This window comes from Mobula hypostoma, chromosome 15, assembly GCF_963921235.1.
Source record: "Mobula hypostoma chromosome 15, sMobHyp1.1, whole genome shotgun sequence".
NCBI lineage: Eukaryota > Metazoa > Chordata > Chondrichthyes > Myliobatiformes > Myliobatidae > Mobula > Mobula hypostoma.
Window position 1 is genome coordinate 43,793,755 of NC_086111.1, and position 21,092 is coordinate 43,814,846.

General features: G+C 36.7%; 1 protein-coding gene across 2 annotated transcripts in view; it reads left to right on the forward strand.

The window, feature by feature from the left end:
- Positions 1–21,092, forward strand: part of lrig1 (leucine-rich repeats and immunoglobulin-like domains 1) — an 88,150-nt gene that overhangs the window by 34,160 nt on the left and 32,898 nt on the right. For both annotated transcript variants that reach the window (XM_063067946.1, XM_063067947.1), the window contains exons 2-8: positions 1,437–1,508; positions 3,808–3,882; positions 9,599–9,736; positions 10,787–10,930; positions 14,504–14,647; positions 15,350–15,493; positions 17,406–17,549. In XM_063067946.1, coding sequence (XP_062924016.1) covers positions 1,437–1,508; positions 3,808–3,882; positions 9,599–9,736; positions 10,787–10,930; positions 14,504–14,647; positions 15,350–15,493; positions 17,406–17,549 — 861 coding nt within the window. The remainder of the gene's footprint in view (positions 1–1,436; positions 1,509–3,807; positions 3,883–9,598; positions 9,737–10,786; positions 10,931–14,503; positions 14,648–15,349; positions 15,494–17,405; positions 17,550–21,092) is intronic.

The window sequence follows — 21,092 nt, forward strand, 5'->3', positions numbered from 1 at the left end:
CTCCACAATGTTGGCCCTCCCTGTTTTTTTTACCACATACAAACTTAGTGTGGGGATTAGTGTAACTGTTTTTGCATTGCATAGTACAGCAACATTATTGGTGGCTTGTTGACGTGGTTGGCTTCATTCCAAGGCTATCATGAGCAAAAGTTAATCTTTTCATTGTCAATCCCTTTGATGTGGTTGGAAATCTCCTTCTGCCTTATCTTTTCTTTCTCCTTGTTAAAGATTGAGTAAGAACTTTATCACTGCACCTGTACCTGCATAGTGAGGTACTGTTGTCCTTGAGGTGATCAGAGAGAAACTCTGCTGCTAGAAAGAACAGTTAATCCTTTAATCTGATAGTGGAGTGAGACAGGCAATACAAGACTGAAATCTGGTCACTAATTCTGATTTTATAGGTGAAGTCTTTGTAATAATTGGTACATTTAAGATTGTGTAGTGGTGCATAAAATGCTGCGTTTCTAGGTTTGCAGCTGTAAATTCAACTTTGTTTTTGGGTAATGAGAGTTGGCTAATTCAAGCATTTCTTTTTATTACTGGAAATTTATGTTTTGTTTTAAAGGACCGAACAGTTTGCATGGGCCTGTGTGTCCTGAATTGTGATGTAAACAAGTCTTTTTGAGTGACTTAGCTGGACAAACTTTTAGCTTTTGAATTATGCCTTTAAACCTATACAGCTCAGTATTCTTAGATTTGGACTGAATATTTAGTAGAAAAGAAATTATTAAGAACCACTTGGGGACAAAATAAGCTTTCATGTGGGGAAAACCCGAGTCAATTAAGGAGAGCCAGCAGAGGCCTGTAAAAGACAAATCACTCAATACCTCAAAGTTAAACTTGTTATCCTCATGTTTAAATTTCTTCATAACCTTGCCCTTCTGTCTTTTTTAATCTTGATGCAGAAGCTACAACTCTTTATTTTCATTGCAGCTATTTTTAATCTGTCTATTTAGAATCCTATTTTAAAATGTTTTGCTACTGTTTCTCATTCTTGGAACTCTTAAAGCTCACTTCAGATAAAATTTTAGTCACCCCTCCTGATTATCTGTTTTTAGTTCTCTCTCTGCTGTGTATCTAAGTGAAATAGGTTGATTTTGTTTCTCTACAATTTAAGAGCTTTATGCAAATTCAAATTATTTTGAACTTCTTTATACTCCAAAGTAAACATGAAGGGTATATAGATGGGTAAATTAATACATAAACTATATTGTTAATAAATTGTAAACTTCTGGTTAAAATACCAAAAAAGTGTGTCAGGAATAATTTGTGTGAAAGAAAATTCTCCAGCCTTTCACAATTATCATTGTCTTACTAATAAAATACCATTTTACTTGTAATGCAGTTTACAATGCAATTGAAGTAAATTTGACAATATTAGCACATTTCAGCTTGGACAGGAAAAGAAATCTAATTTGCATATACTTCCCTTGCAGAAATTTGAGTTACAATAAACTGGCTGCAATCAATCCCTCTGCTTTCACAGAATTGCCCAACCTTCGTGAAGTGTAAGTACATGTGAACTCTTGAAGTTGATGTGAAATGTTGAAGTTGTAAAGCTATCTGTTGGACATGCTAAGCAATTCAAAGGAGTTATATGTTGAAAATTTATTTTGAATAATCCTGCTTTATTTATACTTCACATCATAAGTTGATGTTTTTTGTATACAATTTTACATTGCTGGAGAAAATCTTAATAAATGATTCATCTTGATTACTTTATAGAAAAAGCTACTCGTTTATGTGGAACTAGACAACGGGGTGACCCGTTGGGGCACCCTTTGAGAGAAGGGCAGTGCAGTCTGATGTGACCAGAATGAACATTAAATTTTCCTGAATGCTATTGGTATCGCTTTGCTTTGGAAATTGAAGAAGAAAACCTCAGTTTTCGCGTAGCAAGGCAAATATAGTTCCTCCTCTTTTAATGAAGGACACTTTTGATGGCATCATTTTTGGTTGATCTGGCACCCTTGTGCCTCTCGTTGTCATTCTGGAAACGTGCAGTCCTTTCATCCGCTGGCTTATCATCTCTTCTGCTGTTTATTCTTTGTCTCTGATCCTGAAGACCTGCATTTCTCAGCTCCTTTGTCTCTTCCTCTCTCCTCCTTCTTGCCTGTTTTTGTCATTCTGGAGATGTGCAGCCCTTTCATCCCCGTCTCTTCATCTCTTCTGCTGTTTGTTGTTTGTCTCTGATCTTGGAGACATGCAATTCTCAGCTCCTTTGTCTCTTCGTCTCTCCTCCTCCTATGCCAGTCGTTGTCATTTTGGAGGCGGACGTGCATGCCTCTCCTCCTCTGTCTCTTCTTCTTCCATCTTTTTTGTCCTGATTCTTTGATCCTGGAGTCGTGCGGCCCTGGCTTCATCCGATTCTTGTTCTCTCCCTCTCCTTGCCGCTTCCCGATGCCGTTTGGCGTCATCTCTTGACCGTAATGTCCCCCCTTCTCTTTTCATGCGGGATAATTAGGCTGACCATATTTTTTTTTACCCTAATGCTGGATAGAAGATGTGAAGCAGTAACACTAAAGCTTCCAGGGTGCTGATTATTCTTGATGATGTGGTTGTCGCTCTCTTAAATGCATGTGATATAGTCACTGCTGTCCTTTGACTGCAGCAAAGGGTTTGATGGGTGTCTCGAAGTACGCCATTACAATAAGATTTAATTATCTCTTATTGATGGGTCTCAGTTTGATCTGTCCCAATCCTGCACATGCTGATGGTGATTAGCAGAATGTGACCGCTCGAAATAGAGCTGCCCTGCCCTTTTGCTCCGGTTGGTGTCGCTGCTGTGAGTATCGTGAGTGGCTTCTGAGGCTGGCTGTGCGCATGCGTCGTGTTGTGTCGCGGTTTCCATCATGGCTGACAGCGGCTCTCAGGTGAAAGCAGGGCTGTTGATTTTGGCGAGTGAGCAATTTTATATGGATAGATAACCCTGAACTTTGCCTGCATTTTGTAAGTTAGCGCATTTTAAGTTGATTTAGCCAAAAATAGTGCTGCTGTAATGCACCGTTTGCGCTAATTGGAGGTCACAAACAGACAAGCAGAGCATGAGAGTTTAGTAGTATATAGATAATGTCACTTAATAGATAACTTTGAATCTTCTTTCCATTTAATAGGATAATTGATAAACTGAGCAAAAGAAATAGAAAACAATCTGGTTTAAGTTATCCACAATTTTTTCAGTATCTCCAATTCACCAGCATTTATGATATTCTAAAAACATAAAAAATATTTTATGTTAGAATAGGGCACAAGGAGCAGTATTAAGTGTCCTATGATTATTAGTATTTTTTAAAATTTTGTGCCGGAGAGTATACAAGTTGAGAGCTTGGAACGGTCTTAAGTTTGTTCATCTTTTGAATAATTGTCACTGTCTGACTTTAAAATTCTGAAAATTTTAATCATATTGATTAAATCCGGGGAGATCATTGAGGAACACTTATCACATACTGGTGTATATTTGAGCTGGAAACTAAAGATATGCAATCTTAGTATCTTTATAAATTGCAAAATTAACTTTATCAGTCTGCTTTGCATGCAAGATATTCTCCACACCACTACTTGCTCTTTATTAGCAAAATTGTTGTCTATATTTAACTACCTTAATTTTCAATTTCTGTGTAGCCTTCACAGTATCTCTACCTCTCATATGTAGACTGATGATTAAATTTTCAGGAGATTTTAGAAACAAGATTCAAAGAAAAGTTATTTATTAAATGACATTCGATCTCTTTTCTCACTCTCTCACTCACACAATAAGTTAGTATTTGTAATGAAATATAGTCAAATTGTGTTTATTATCTCCTTTAGGCGACTTGATCATAATGAATTGACTACGATCCCCGATATGGGACTTGCTTCAGCACACCTGGTCGTTCTCTATCTGTAAGTTATTTCCAACAGTTCATCCTGATGTTTGTTTCTGAGGTACTGGTTCTATGTTAATGTATAACCCAATATTAAACTGAAACAGTGGTTTTAACATTGCCAAAGTTTTCAGTTATTCATTGTTTTGTTTCAGTTTTTGTTGTTATTAATTGAAAATCAAAAGCAAATTCTGGAAACACAGCAGTCCAGGCAGTATTTATGGAAAGAAAAACCAAGCCTACTTGTCAGATTGAAGAGCCTGTACCAGTACCGTGGTATGTCGAAGGCCCATCCAATCTTTGATCTCAGATGTTGGCTCTGTTTATTTTTCTATGGATGTTTCTTGATCTGATGAATGTTTAATGAATTTCTGTTAGAATAAAATTATGTCTTTTTAACAGGAAATTAAATCCAGTTTCTGTTTTGTAAATGGGGTTTTGATTCATCATGTACATCATTTCATTGTGTTTTTATTCTTCTGTTTGTATTAACATGTGAATTTTTAAAAAACATTGTGTGCTGTAGACCTGTGAGATAAAGCGTTATATTATCCTGTAGATAATATATTACACTGTCACCTAATTTGTTGTTTGTGAACAGCAGTTAGTCACCAGGGATAATTGTTATGTACCAGAGATAAAGCTTTAGTGTGGCTGTAGTATCTAGGGGAAAAAAAAACAGATTTCTTGTTCTGCACTTGTGCTAGAAAGACTCAGCAAGGTAATTTGTATAGTTTTGGGATGATGATGCTGAATTTTTTGTTAAAATGACATTAGCATTAGGGCTTTGTTTTATTATTTACTTCTTCATAGGAATAACAAAGCAACTTAGAAAATTTAACGGCATATGCATGTCTGTGGGTTAGTGGAGCCTGACAGGAGACTGGGATAGAAGGTTTACAAAATTATGAGAGGCTTCCATAGATAGCTGGTGTCTTTTTTCCCAGGGTTGATGTTTAATACTAAACATGCATGCATCATTTATGGTGAAAGGGGGTAAGTTCAAAGGAGATGCGTGGGGTAATTTTTTGACACTGGGTGGATGGGGCCCTTGAATACACTGAGACGAATGGTAGTGGAGACAAATATGATAAGAAGCATTAAAGAGGCTCTTAGATAACCTTGTAAATGTGCAGAGTGGAAGGATATGGACATTGTGTCAGTAGAAGGGATTAGTTCAATTAGGCATTTAATTATTAATTGTAAAGCACTTTGAACTACAATCGTTCGTGTGAAAAGTGCTCTATAAATGCGTTACTTAATTACTAATTTAATCAGTTTGGCACAACATTGTCGACTGAAGGGTCTGTGTTGTACTGTTCTAGGTTTTATGTCAGAAAAGAACAGCAGTCAAATCAATATCAGTATTCAGTGCCGCAATACACTGTAAATACCTTGGATGGAGCTTTGAATTGTGTATTCAACTGAGTGTTCTCTCAAGTAGTTTATGGTGTGGACAAACATTGCTAATGTTGAGTACATGTTTACTTACAGTGTGATTTCTGTTAATCTGAACCCCATGTCGGAATGATAGTCTCCTCTGCATATTTGTATGCGTTTATGTTTACATTGGAGAAGTTATAACCAAGTCAGTGAATTGGCCAAAACAACAGTGTGGCAAGGTATTGATTATAAATGTTGCTAGTACTGTATAATCTTCAGATTTGACATTAGAGATTTGGAATGTTTTTTTTCTTTAGCTTTCATAGGTCAGACCAACCAAGCACTCTACTTCACAGTTTAACCATTGATCACTGATTGCAAAATGACAATAAAGAGCTTTAGGCTGTCTAGAATTGGTCTTTGAAACTTGGACCTCAGTGCTCAGTTATTCTTTCCCAATGCCCCTACCCCCACAACCAATTTAAAATACTGTACTAGGCTTGAGAATACCTATACACCTTAGATCATGATTTAAAAGCATTTTCCACTGCAGTAGTAATTTTTCGGTTTTCCACATTTGTTGACATAAGCAGCCCTTATTAATATTATTAAGGATCCCAACCATCCATTCAGCATCGTCTTTGACTTCTTACCAGCAGGCAGGAGATAAATCATCAGGCACATAATCAAGAATGGTTAAGATGAGAAACAGTTTTTCCCCCAGGCCATTAGGCCTCTTAACTCCTGGCTGCATTTATTCAAAGTGTTACTGGTTAATCTATTCTGTACCTTACAATTTTTAATATTAATACAGTTATGTGTGATTTGTCTATAGTTTTTATCCTTGCCTTCATAAGTTATCATCACGGAGGAAATTGGTGCTCTCCAAAAAAAGCATTGCTGCATGTCTCAAATTTGCAAAATATCACCTGGATGTTCCACAGCACTTTTGGGACAATGTTCTGTGGACAGATGAGACAAAATTGAACTTTTTGGCAGAAATGCACGTCATTATGTTTGGAGATGAAAGGGCACTGCACACACCAAGACCAAGTTCTCATCCCAACCGTGAAGGGGGCTACTTTGCTGCCTCAGGGCCTGGATACCTTGCAGTCATTGAGGGAACAATGAATTCAAAATTGTATCAAGACATTTTGCAGGAGAATGCCAGGGTAGTGGTCCCTCACCTGAAGTTTAATAGGAGTTGGATGATGCAACAAGACAATGATCGGAAAGACGAGAATAAATCAACAACAGATTAGTTTAAAAAAGAAGGTAGTTTAAAAAGAAGTAAACTTGTGTTTTGGATGGCCAAGTCAGAGTCCAGACCTTAATCCAATTGAGATGAATACTGTGGGGTGACCTGAAGAGGACTTTTCTTGCTAGGGATCCCAGAATTATTGATGAACTGAAACATTTTTGTATGGAAGAATGGTCTAAAAGGCCTCCTCGCTATTGTGCAAGTCTGATCAGCAGCTACAGGAAATGTTTGGTGGAGGTTATTGCTGCTAAAGGAGGTTCTACCAGTTATTAAATACAAGGTTTGACATACTTTTTCCAGCCTGGACTGAATGATCAACAATGTGTTCAATAAAGACATGAAAAGTACAATTGTCTGTGTATTATTAGTTTAGGCAGATCATGTTTGTCTATTATTGTGACTTAGATGAAGATCAGACCATATTTTATGAGTAATGCAGAAAACCAGGATATTGCAAAGGGTTCACAAACTTTTCCTGCAACTGCATATTTACTATATACCCTCTCATTGAACTTGGATTTGCTTCCAGTTCATTTGTTATAAGGTTACAGTTTGTAGTGAAATACCATTTTTGTTCTGATATCTCAGTAACCTGGTAGATGGTTTGTTTTGAACTTCCCATGTCACAATACCATTTTACTTCCACAGGGATTTTGCAGTCGTTGCTCGTGTCAATAATTTTGAGAACAGATGAGCAAGGGTGAGATCAAAGAGCATTGTGAGAACTTGGCAGGCCAGGTACTCATCAGTGAGGTCAACCATTGTGCAAGAACTTTTAAAAACTTCTAAGAATATATCCATCATGTGAGGGCAGTGCAAACATCACCTACGAGAATGCTGAGTTGTCACACTTGTCATTTTCATATTTCATTGTGATATAGAAAGTGACAGTGTGGCCCATTGAGGTTATGTTATCGGAGCAATCCCTTTAATCCCATTCCCTGCTGTGTAATCTGTAGTCTCTCATACCAGTGCACTCCACCCTACTTTTCTCCATGGTGTGGATAGTTTGACAAAATGATATGTCAGTGAGGAAGAAAATAAAGTTATCTGTAGAAATTGCAAATATCCTGAGGGAGTTGTGATACCCATGCTCCCCACTCGCTGGAATTCAGAAGGATAAGAGGAGATCTTATAGAAGTATATAAAATTATGAAAAGGATAGATAAGATGGGGGCAGGAAAGTTGTTTCCTCTGGTAGGTGAGACTAGAACTAAGGGATATAGCCTCAAGCTTCGGGCCAGTAAATTTAGCACTGAGATGAGGAGGAACTGCTTTTCCCAAAGAGTGGGGAATCTGTGGAATTCTCTACCCAATGAAGCAGTGGAGGCTACCTCAGTAAATATATTTAAGCCAAGGTTGGATGGATTTTTGCATAGTAGGGGAATTAAGGGTTGTGGGGAAAAGGCGGTTAGATGGAGATCAGTCCATGGTCAGATCAGCCATGATCTTAATGAATGGTGGAGCAGGCTTGACGGGCCAGATGGCCTACTCCTGTTCCTATTTCTTAAGTTCTTGTGTATGATTTAGATTTTTAGAATCAGGATTGTCAGCAGCTTTATTTTAATTCTATTGCATTTCATTCAAAACATTTTACTATTTTTATTATTATTAAGGCAAACTGAAAAGCTTGCCAAGTCAACATTATCTGGATTACATACTTCCACTTCTTCTTATGGAACTCTATACCTTGGCTCTGATAAAACTGTCTGAGCTCTTGCTGTTCACTCAAATGAAGTATGGTTCTTTTAAAAGTCAATAAACTCGTATCTCAGTAACTTGGTGCCCAGGTGGAAGGATTTATTTTTGACATCAGTCCTACTGTTTGAAGTATTTATATGAGCAGAATTTCTGTAGAGTACTGCAGTTAATGCTGTTACTTCACAGATCTGTGTTGTGACTTGAAAGACCTGTAATTGAAAGTCCTTTGTAAGGAGCATATTTGCATTGAATTATGCAAAATATTTCCAGTGGAGCAGAGGTAGGATCAAAAGCAATTGACCTGTCCTTGGATGATGTATATTGAATTTAAAATAAATTGTGACATCAGTGAGATCAGTCTATTTGATCTGTATCTGTAGAGTTTCCTAACAAGAAGTATGCTCCAGTCAGGGATCAATACAACACAAACATTTAACCTCTCCAGATGTGGTTGAGGTCATTGCATCTAAATTAATTGTACTTCTAATAATTTTCATATACCTAGTGTCACTTTATGTACATATTCAAACCGTCTGAGTATATATGCTAATCTTGTGTATTTACAGCCACACTTAAAAACAGTTCTTGTTCATTGTGTTTTATAAGATTGTTTTTATATTCATATTTATTGTGTTTTGGTTTTTTAAAAAATTGTTTTCTTTATGCTTGTGTTTTTTGTTATGCTGCATCAGATCTGGAGCAACAGTATTTTCATTCTCTTTTTGTTGTTTATTGTCATTCAATCTTAAATCTTGAATTGATGATTTTTGTCAGAAAGGATGTGGTCTCTGTTTCAATTTTAAATGAATTTGACATTTTCAATGAGAAACTTTCCATGCAGTTTTGTTTTTGTTTGTGCTTGGAGATTTTAATAATTTAAAATATGGTAGGGTATTTGCTTCAGTATCGTTCATGTTGATTCAAACAGAAATCTATTTATAATGTGGGCCTGCTAGAAGTTGTAAATATTCTCACTAGTCGATAGAAATGTGAATTTATGCTCTTTATTTGATGAACATAACCTCAGAATAGGATATGCAATGATTTATTTTTCTCCTTATCCTTGTTGATGACTATGCTGATATTCCAAATGGCAAGTTCTTATTAAGGAGTTAAAGTTGCCTCTACCTATTTTTTAGCATGAATTGGCTATTACACACCAACAACCATGTAGGCTTGACTGGGCTTTGGGTTTGGTCTTGGTCCAAGATAACTGAATACTAGACTCTGTTGCATTGACATCAGGATATGCAGATATGTAGGCACACATGTGCACTCATACACATATACTGCAAATGTGCACAGGCATATTTCTCCTCTTCCCACCCCTCCACCACCCCATTCACCCAATATTGACTGAGTTGTTTCACTTATATTTTTTCTTTAACAGGCATCACAACAAGATCCGCAGCATTGAGGCCAATCGCTTGAAGCTCTATGAGTCCCTAGAAACATTGGATCTAACTTACAATGAAATAACTGAAATCCAAAATAATTGCTTTCCACAGCATCTTAAGATTAAAGATTTGTGAGTATTGTATTGTGTTTAAAATATTGATCAAGAGCTGGAAAGGACTTTCTGTTTTCTCTATGATGGAAAACAGATCAGTTGTACAGTTTAATTACTTGAGGTTTTCTATGTTACTATGACCTTGTTTCATTATACAAAATTATTATGTCCTGCTTAATTCTGAAAGTGGATTGGCTGTCTATAAGGCACAGGATAGGGTTGGTATGAAGTTCAGTTTTTGTGTTATATCACAATAGAGATTTATGGCACAAAGGGTCATATCTATGTATGGTCAGGAAAATGCTAATAGACCATTTCTACGTTTTGCTCTTGGCCTGTAGCTTTGCAACCATAGGCACTTTGATGCTCATCCAGGTGCTATTTAAGTGTGGTGAGGGATGTGATAATTGGATGATCTGTTTGGGTAATACTAAAATAGAAATATTAGGGTCCTGAAGATAATTCCCTTGCACTGACAAATTGCCATGTGAGTTTTGCATCTGCTCAAGAAGACATTCAGGCCACTGTTCATTAGCTCATCGGTAACGTAGTATCCCTACATTATGATACTGGGTATTACACTGGAATGTCGATTCTGTAAAAGACATTAGAATAGGCCTTGAACCTACCATTCAATAGTTGTTTTTAATATGTTTAAGATGAACTGAAAGGAAACAGTGGAAGAAACAGGGCTGTTGGAATATAGGACAGCAGTTTTGACGTTTTCCATTAGTAAAGTGTCAGCAAGTTTATGTTGCCTCCTCCTCTGCTATAAATTTGTCTTCTTTGTTAACCATAAACTTAAAACCTTGTCCAAAGATAATATTAGTAGTCTAAGAGGTGAAATTCACTTGACAAAAATACAGCGCACTACAGTAGCTTTTTTTTTGAATAAATGGTTGTCTTGCTTTGCCCACAGAATTCTGATTTTATTTTGACTTATTTCAGAATGTAATGAATTTAAAAAAAAAAGTGACCTAAATAAATATTATCTTACTGTGACTTGTATCACTGCTGCTGGATCTGCTAATAAACCCTACTGTAACCTGTCAATCTATATTCTTGTAGATATTTGGGTAATAACAGAATCAGTATTATGGAGCCTGGCACATTTGATAATTTATCAAACACCTTACAAGTTCTTCGGCTAAGCAAAAATCGAATTTCACATCTGCCTGTTAAGGTCTTCAAGTTGCCACATCTGGTGCAACTGTAAGTAGTAAACGAGAATCTTTATTGTCAATTTTACTAGGATTGTTGTACTTGCACAGTAAACAGTTTTTTTTCTCCTGGTGTATATAATGCCAAAGGTTCAGTTTAAAGCATGAATACAGTTGCCCTGAATTTGTGGCTGGCATCAAAGTATGAAGCATTGATCTAGTGAACGTTGGTGAGAAACCTCACTTTTTGAAAGCCTACAGCTGTTCAAGGGAATTCTTGTTGCAAAGGCTGTAAATATTCAACTGACAACAACCAGAATTTCTGGGTTTAGGATATTCCTCTAGTTGTTTATTTGTTGTGCTGTGTAGCAAAGCTAATCAGTTGTATTAAATCTAGGTGTTAAATATATTTGTTGTTGTTCAGTTGTTAAGTTGAGTCTGACTCTTTGTGACCTCATGAACCATAAGGTCCATAGGGTTTTCATGGCAAGATATGGAAGTAGATTGCCAGGCCTTTCTCGTGCAGATACTGCTGCTGCCCAGGCTGGGACCTGTCTGAGTTTTGACTCTGGACCACCTACCTTGAAGTCCAGTGTTGATGCCTCTACACCACTAGCCAGCCCTAAATATATTTAGTGTACCTTATAAACTGGATTGTTTTATCATGTTGATTTACTTAATTTGATCTTTGCAGCAAAATAAATCAAATCAAAATTAAATTTTATTATACAGAATGCTGAGGGAACTCAGCAGGTCAGAGGGCATCTATGGAAAATATGAACAGTCAGCATTTTGGGCTGAGACCATTCTTTTGATTTCCTCCAGCATTTAGTGTGTCCCTCCAAAATTCCAACATCTCCAGAATCACCCATGTTGCTTTAAATTTTATTAAATCTCAATTTGATGTGATTTTTTAAAAAACTGGAATGATAATGCATGTAAACTGAATTCCTTTCTTCCTTTATACAGTGGCATGCAAAAGTTTGGGCACCCCTGGTCAAAATTTCTGTTACTGTGAATAGTTATGTGAGTAGAAGATGAACTGATCTCCAAAAGTCATAAAGTTAAAGATGAAACATTCTTTTCAACATTTTAAGCAAGATTAGTGTACAATTTTAGAGTGTAAGAAAGGAAAGGAGCACCATGCAAAAGATTGGGCACCCCAAGAGATTTGAGCTCTCAGATAACTTTTACCAAGGTCTTAGACCTTAATTAGCTTGTTAGGGCTATGGCTTGTTCACAATCGTTGTTAGGAAAGGCCAAGTGATGCAAATTTCAAAGCTTTATAAATACCCTGACTCCTCAAACGTTGTCCCAACAATCAGCAGCCATGGGCTCCTCTAAGCAGCTGCCTGGCACTCTGAAAATTAAATTAAATGATGCCCACAAAGCAGGAGAAGGCTATAAGAAGATAGCAAAGCGTTTTCAGGTAGCCGTTTCCTCATTTCATAATGTAATTAAGAAATGGCAGTTAACAGGAACGGTGGAGGTCTGGAAGACCAAGAAAACTTTCTGAGAGAACTGCTCGTAGGATTGCTCGAAAGGTGAATCAAAACCCCCGTTGGACTGCAAAAGACCTTCAGGAAGATTTAGCAGACTCTGGAGTGGTGATGCACTGTTTTACTGTGCAGCGACACTTGCACAAATATGATCTTCATGGAAGAGTCATCGGAAGAAAACCTTTCCTGTGTCCTCAGCACAAAGTGTCAGAAGTTTGCAAAGGAACATCTAAAGAAGCCTGATGCATTTTGGAAACAAGTCCTGTGGACTGATGAAGTTAAAATAGAACTTTTTGGCCGCAATGAGCAAAGGTATGTTTGGAGAAAAAAGGGTGCAGAATTTCATGAAAAGAACACCTCTCCAAATGTTAAGCACGGGGGTGGATCGATCATGCTTTGGGCTTGTGTTGCAGCCAGTGGCACGGGGAACATTTCACTGGTAAAGGGAGGAATGAATTCAATTAAATACCAGCAAATTCTGGAAGCAAACATCACACCATCTGTAAAAAAAGCTGAAGATGAAAAGAGGATAGCTTCTACAACAGGATAATGATCCTAAACACACCTCAATCCACAATGGACTACCTCAAGAGGCACAAGCTGAAGGTTTTGCCATGGCCCTCACAGTCCCCTGGCCTAAACATCTTTGAGAATCTGTGGATAGACCTCAAAAGAGCAGTGCATGCAAGACGGCCCAAGAATCTCTCAGAACTAGACGTCTTTTCCAAGGAAGAATGGACAGAAATCCCCCAAACAGGAATTGAAAGACACTTAGCTGGCTACAGAAAGCGTTTACAAGCTGTGATACTTGCCAAAGGGGATGTTACTAAGTACTGACCATGCAGGGTGCCGAAACTTTTGCTTCGGACTCTTTTCCATTTTTGTTATTTTGAAACTGTAAAAGATGGAAATAAAAAAGTAATCTTGCTTAAAATATTAAAGAAATGTGTTATCTTTAACTTTATACCTTTTGGAAATCAGGTAATCTTTTATTTGCTTAGCTATTTACAGTAACAGAAATTTTGACCAGGGGTGCCCAAACTTTTGCATACCATTGTATACTGTTTAGTGATTACTGAATTTGTTCTTTCAAACCAGGGATTATTTAATTTGTAGCATTTGAGTAATAAATAATGTACATCCCTTCTAAACTTAAAAAATAGCTGGCTACATAAATTGAAAATCACATTTAGACACAACTTCTACGACAAATGTAAATCTGTACATTCATTAGAAACTCACAAATATATTCTTTATTGGGAACCTGTGCTTCACAACATTATATAATTCACTGTCTTCACACTTCCCTTTATATGTTTTTGTGGTATTTGCCTCTTGCATATAAAAGTTTACATCCAACTAATTTGACAAGGAGAGGTCAGATTACTCAAGCAGCCGAGAATGTTATTTTAAGTAGTTTATTTTCCCAAGAAAAGGTAGTCGAATAAAGCAATGCATTAACTTAAGTTTTCTTTCCCTATTCTGAATGCAATCAATATAGTTTTAGTAATTCCCACAGTAGTTTGGATTTACTATCATTGGTAATTCCATTTGTATTCTCAATGTGAATATCAATTTGGACTTTCATAATCAATTTTTTTTGGGCCTGCTCATCAGTTTTTAAAGCTAAACAATTTCAGGTTGACCTATTTATGCTGGAATTAATATACTTATTTAATTAAAAATCACAGTATGACTTGCCAAGATTGGAATTTGCAGTGATCAGGTGAAAATTGGAACAGAAGGTGGCCTTTTTGGAGCCCTGGGCAAAATAAAGAAAAACATATTCTGTTGTAGCTTCTCGTGGGCTCAACATTCCAGTATACATATCAATAAAAACATGCTTGTATCAGATTTTGTTGGTCAGTTCACTTGTAGTTTGAATCCTTCATTCTGGGATCAAATTTCAATAGTTTTTAATGAACATTTTGATAAACGCCACAGGTGAATGACAAAGAATATTTGTTCTTTTAATTCTGTGCAGCATTGATAATTGAACTCTGAGGAGACAGTGGAAAAGATAATGTCTCTTTTGAAAACTGTTACCTTGGGATCTGTCAGTCTTAAAGTAAGGCAGCAGCAATTGGAAGCGGGTTTACACTGAATATTTGTGTATTATGTTCTAGTGAATTGAACCGCAACAGAATACGTCTCATCGATGGTCTAACATTTCACGGACTAGACAACTTGGAGGTTCTTAAGCTGCAGCGGAATAACATCAGTAAACTTATGGATGGAGCCTTTTGGGGTCTTGCCAAGATGCAAGTTCTGTAAGTCATTTTTAATGAATGATTCACAGTTGATAAATTAGATCTTACAGACTGGAGCAGTTCAAGAAGGCAGCTTGCCATCACCACCTCAAGGACAATTGGGGATGGGCAATAAGTATTAGCCAACACCCAGATCCTCAAAATAATTAAAGACTGTAAGGTCATTTTGGAATACAGTTATATTTTGTACTGTCTTTCCTCCATTCATCCTTTTTTCATTGCCTCTCATGTATGAATAGACACATATTAATAATATTAAATCTTGATGTTCAATGTGTGATGCGTATCTGTGGTTTTAAGGGATAGATGAATTTTCACATCCTGTAGTTGCATTTACATAAGAATAAATTTGATTGGTACTTTACCTCGAGTTAGTTTGCCCTCAACATCAAATGCTTCAATATTGTGATGGGATGAAAAGCCAGAACTCATGTGACACTTTTTCAGATTGATGGAGGGCAGAATGGGAATTGTTTGAATTTTGTCACTGCATCCTTGTATAGCATATGGGCAGTGTGTTTTAGTCACATCCTAGTGTTGCTAACTTTAGTTTCCAAATATTCACTCTTATCGTCATCTTTCTTAAGTTTTGAAATGAAATATATTTCACTTTTGAATTTTCTTCGAAACAAATTTTTTAAAAAGTGGCATGTGCCCTCAAAATAGTAGAAGATAATTTATCAAATCTTTAATCTTTTCTAGACATTTAGAAAACAATATCTTGAATGATGTGACAAGTGGCTGGCTTTATGGATTGTCTTCTCTGCAGCAGCTGCTCTTGAGCTATAACAGCATCTCTCGAATAAACCCTGATGCCTGGGGATTCTGCCAGAAGCTAGTAGAACTGTAAGTAGCATGAGGTACCTGCTTTTAACTTCATCGTACAGGCTGTAAATATTGCCCATATTCCAAATTTTAATTGAATTTCTCTATTTAAAAAGTATTTGAAGTTACTAATATCTGTAATATTCATTTTGCCCATAGTATTTCACACTTAATACTGCAAACAAATAGTATACCTCTAGTAAATTTTATTAAAATACTTATTTCAGAGAAGTCTAGAAATTTAAACAAACTGCAGTATTTTAATTAATGTAACCAAGAATATTTTACCTAATTGTAGAATTTACACATTTGCTTTCTAAATTAATTGCATTCAGTTTGTTAACTAATTTAATTAAAGTATCTGGAGTTATTTGGAACATGTATGAAATGTCATTGCAGAATCCTCTGTTCTGGTATTAGAGAACTGAACAAATGTAGTTGATCTTGGAGGTCTGTTTCTGTCTATTAAATAACTTTAACTGTTTCCTGTCCCTTATTTATTTCAAAATTCAGATGGTTTTTACTTTTTCTGTATTGCTCTAATAATGGCTGTGAGAAAGTCTGGAAAACTATGTCATTTCATTCTTTTACCCAATTGATATACAACAAATAATGGAAAGTCACAAATTGTGTTTAAATTCTTCCTCAATATTTTTGTTAGAATACAGATTATTTTTAGTTGCAGAATAATTTGTTAGTAATGTTTAATATTTCAACACAAAAGTGAAACTAAAACTTGGCTTAATTAGATTTATAGTGAACATAGTTTTGAGTTTTGAATTTTGACAGTTGCATCGTGCAAAACCAGTTGCTGTAAAGGAAATTGTGTTTTACAGTGATAGTGTATACATTATAATTGCAGCTAGATTAGCTGTACTAGAGGTTATCTTTAGGTAAACTGTTTAGACCACACAAAATACAGTTGATACATATGAGGTTAATTATTTCCAAAGCTGTGTTTTTGAAAATCTCACAAGCTTGGTGGCTGGAATATTACAACGATCACACAAAATGCTGGAGGAACTCAGCAGGCCAGGCAATATCTAGAGATAAGGGTTCTCCATGGCTCTGACTTCTCATCTTCTTTTTCCAGTCCTGATAAAGGTTCTTGGCCCAAAATGTCGCCTGTTTACTCTTTTCCATAGATGCTGTCTGGCCAGTTGAATTCCTCGTGCATTTGAGTGTCTTGCCTGGATTTCTAGCATCTGCAGATTTTCTCGTGTTTATATTAACAACCATGTCTGGTTTTTGATCACTTACATTTTCATAGTGAAGAGGAGGTGTTTACTATCATAAATGACTCAAAGATTCTTTTAATGTATCCAACACCTGAAATGCATGTTTTAGCACTTTGAACAAGTTGATTTGAATTGTTTTTTTGTATCTAATTGTTGCATGTGAGATTGTGAAAGAAATGAGGCAATGCATTTATCTTATGAATAAACACTTGAGTTCTCCTCATGCTCTTTATTGGGAATGAATACAGAATTGGTATACAGAGAGTAATATGGAGCCTTCACACTTGACTAGAGTACTGTACATGTTTACTTTCCACGCTTCATAATAGCTATCTATTTAACTGAGTTGCACGGAGCATGAGATGTGATGAAATGACTTTTCAGTGTTTTCATTTATCCTGACTGTATTAGTTGCTAGTTTATTATAGCTGTGGCACTTTAAATCCTATTGCTATTCTGGAGGCTTAAGAAGTGAATAGCTGAGTTATGTAGGGTGCGGCACTGAGAACATCCAGTGTCTGTTTTTGTTGATCTCAGTAAGGCTGGGTGATGGTAGGAATGCAGAATTATGAACTATGACTTTAGGAGATTCTGCTACTGAACACTGCATGTTCCTCAGTTGGGAATATTTAAATGAAACCTAGATTAGGGTCATTGATTTTCTTCTCCATATTCTTCTAAATCTTTTTTTTCAGGAACCTTTCCCACAACAGCCTGATGAGATTGGATGAGTCAAGTCTAGTGGGGCTGAGTGGACTGCAGTCCCTCCGCTTAAGCCACAATTCAATCAATCATATTGCAGATGGAGCTTTTAAAGGATTAAGGAGTCTGCAACTATTGTAAGTACTAAAGTCAGTTATTCAATGAGACATAAACAAGATTGATTTCTATGCGGATAATCTATGGTGTGGTCTGTAGCATATTTTAACAACTTTCATATGTAGTCGTGCTGTGCTTTGGAGTTCAATGCACACATAAATAAAGGAGTGGGTTCTTGGTAATTGAGATACATCGCTGAAATGTGTAAACACCACATACTTATATGTGTCTGGATACAACAATTATATAAGCTCAAGCCATCCAACCAACTGAGTTCTTATGTTCTTCCTGTGAACTGCTTGGGTTTTCTCTGGGTGCTCCAGTTTCTTCCCACAGTTCAAAGATGTACCAATTAGTAGGTTAATTGGTCATTTCAAATTGTCCAGTGATTGGGCTGGTGTTAAATAGATGAGCTGCTAGGTGGTGCAGGAAGGGCCTGTCCCATGCCGTATCTCTAAATAAATTGATAGATAAGTGTTGAAGTTAGAGAACAATACAAGTAAACAATATGGCACAGGGCCTTATTGTTTGGTCAGGAGTCTGTCTGATCACTAAAGGACCATTCAACAGCATGATAGAAGCTGTCTGTGAGTCTGGTAAGATGTGATCTCAGCCTTCTGTATCTTCTGTCCAATGGGATAGGGGAGAAGAGAGAATGCCCAGGGTGAAAGGGGTCTTTGATAACGTTGGCTGCTTTCCTAAGGCAGTAAGAAGTGTAGATGGGGTCTGTGGAGGGGAGGCTGGTTTCCTTGATATGTTGAGCTGTGTACACAATTCTCTTCAATTTATTTCGGTCTTGAGCAGAGCAGCAGTTACCATGCTAAGCCATATTGCAACCAAATATCAATGCACCATAAAAAGCATACTAAAAGTTGGTGAGGTCGAAGAGGACATGTCAAATATATGTAGCTTCTTGAAGTGTGCTTTCTTTTATGAAAATGTAGTTGGAGCAGGACAGCAAAGATGTTCATGGTAAGTAACCTGTAACTTACAACTCTCTTGATCTCAGCACCATTGATGTAAACAGGAGCGTTTGAATTGCTTTCCTTACTGCAGTTAATGACAACTCCTTTTTTTTTCGTTTTGCTGACTTTGAAGGAAGGTTGTTGGCAAGATACCTTGCCAGTAGGCTGTGTCTGCCTGTTTCTTTCCTATTCTGACTTGTGCGATTTGTGAAGTATGGTAGTGTCATTTGCAAACTTATAGAGAAGTTAGAGCAGAATCTGCTACATAATGGTGAGTGTATAGAGAGTAAAGTAGGGGGCTGATGATGCAGACTTGTGGAGCACTGTTGAGGAGGGTGTTGATGCTTGTCCTTGTAGATTGTGGTCTGTTGGTCAGCAGTCAAGGATCCAGCTGCAAAGGGAGGTGTTGAGTTCCAGATCAAGGAGCTTGGAGATGAGTATGCTTGGAATTGTGACATTGAAGGTATAGCTATAGTCAATAAGCAATACTCTAATGTGGGGATCTTTAGGGGTACTGTAGCAGTGTTTCCTGTACCTTTTCTGCAATATAACAGTTTTTGCTGCTGAAGACTTTTAATAAAAGCTTTTTTAAAAATTACCTTCCATTAAGTTTTATGCTAGTTCTGTGATAAATATCTAATCCTTGAATTGGAAAGTGAAAATCATTCCTGACTAGAAAAGATCATATCCTTTGTTATTGCTGCTTAACAATGTACTTTGAATCTTGAAAAACAAATGTATTGATAAAACTTGTTCATCCTAGATCTTGCACTTTGTTTCTACATATCTGTTGTTCTGCATCAAATTTCTGCTGTAATGTCTCTGCAAGTGAGATGGATTTGCTAGTTATCTACTGTGAAATATCACATCTGTAATCACATATTTTGAATTGTCTAAACTGTTTTTATAAATTCTCATTGTTCTACAAGTATATAAAAATGAGAAGAAAAGGCTGCTCTAAAAACTATTCCTTATAGTAATAGGTTCAAGTGATTTTAATCTACTTTGTGTAAATGTTACTTCCAGTTTGCTAACTTTAAATCCTAAAATAAAAAACCATAATTTTGAAAGGGAGTCTGGGTAAGAAAGGGAACACAAAGTATTACACAAATACTGAGTATTGGAAAAATTACTGATTGTAGTGTAATGCTTGATTAGTTTTAGAAATCCACCAGAAATTTAAAAATTATTTGCTATACTTCAACAGACGGCAAAATTGAAGATGTAAAAAAAAGTATTGAGTTCTTTGGACATCCCATTACCTATTTTGAGCATCAGTTAAAGTGGCTTAGTTGTTCTGAATTGTGTAATAAAAAATCTGTTAATTATAGTGAGAAGTGTGTGTGTGTGTGTGTGTGTGTGTGTGTGTGTAAAATTAAATGAGCAGGTCAAAAAGAGAGGGGAAAAGCATAGTAGTGAGATAGTGTTCATGGGTTCATTATTCATTTAGAAATCTGATGGTGGAGGGGAAGATACCATTCCTGAAATGTTTAGTATGTCTTCAAGCTTGTGCACCTACCTCCTCCTCGATGGTAGTAATGAGAAGAGAGCATATCTTACTTGATGGGGGTCCTTAATGATGGATGCTGCATTTCTGAGGTGTTGCCCTTTGAAGGTATCCTTGATTTCTGCAGCTCTGTCTGATCCTTTGCAGTGGCTCCTGCATGTAAAAAAAGTGTTGTAACCAGCTAGAATGCTCGCCATGTTACATCTGTAGAAATTTGTGAGAGTCTTTGGTGACATACTAATTCTCCTCAAACTCCTAATGAATTATAACTACTGTCATGCCTTTTTTTTTGTAATTGTATCAATATTATGGGTCCAGAATAGACCTTCAGAGAAGTTGACACAAGAACTTCAAGCTGCTCATCATTTCCACTGCTGATCACCTGATGAGGACTGTTGTGCTCCTTCAATTTCCTTTTCCAAAGGCCATAACCAATTCTTTGATCTTACTGATGTTAAGTGCAAGGTTGTTGTTGCAACTCCACTCAGCCAGCTGATCTATCTTATACCATCTCATCACCATCTGAAATTCAAAGTTTAAAGTACACTTATTATCAAAGTATGTATAAAATTATCGTTTTGTAAGGAACCACAAAATAAATAAACACAACAGAGCCCATTTAAAAAAAATGGTGGGAGAAAACAAATGGTGCAAATAATTTAAAAAAAAGTAAATAAATAATACAGCATGAACAGCAGGGTCCCAGAAAGTAAGTCCACACCTACAGAGCCGGTCAGCACAGAGGTGAGTGCCTCAATAGTTGGGTTGTCAGCAAATTTCTAGATGGCATTTGAACTGTTCCTAGCCACGCAGTTGTGGGGTGGAGAGATGGGGCAGTGGACTAGCATGCATCCTCAAGGTGTGCCAGTTTTGATTGTTAGTAGGGAGGTGATGTTATTTCCAATCCGCATAGACTGTAGTCTCCTGGTGAGGAAGTCAAGGATCCCATTGCAAAGGAAGGTACAGAGGCCCATGTTTTGGAGTTTGTTGATTAAAATAGAGGGTATGCTTGTGTTGAACACTGAGCTGTAAATCAATAAATAGCAGTCTGATCTATGTATTACAAGGCCAAGGCCAAGTAATAAGCCAGT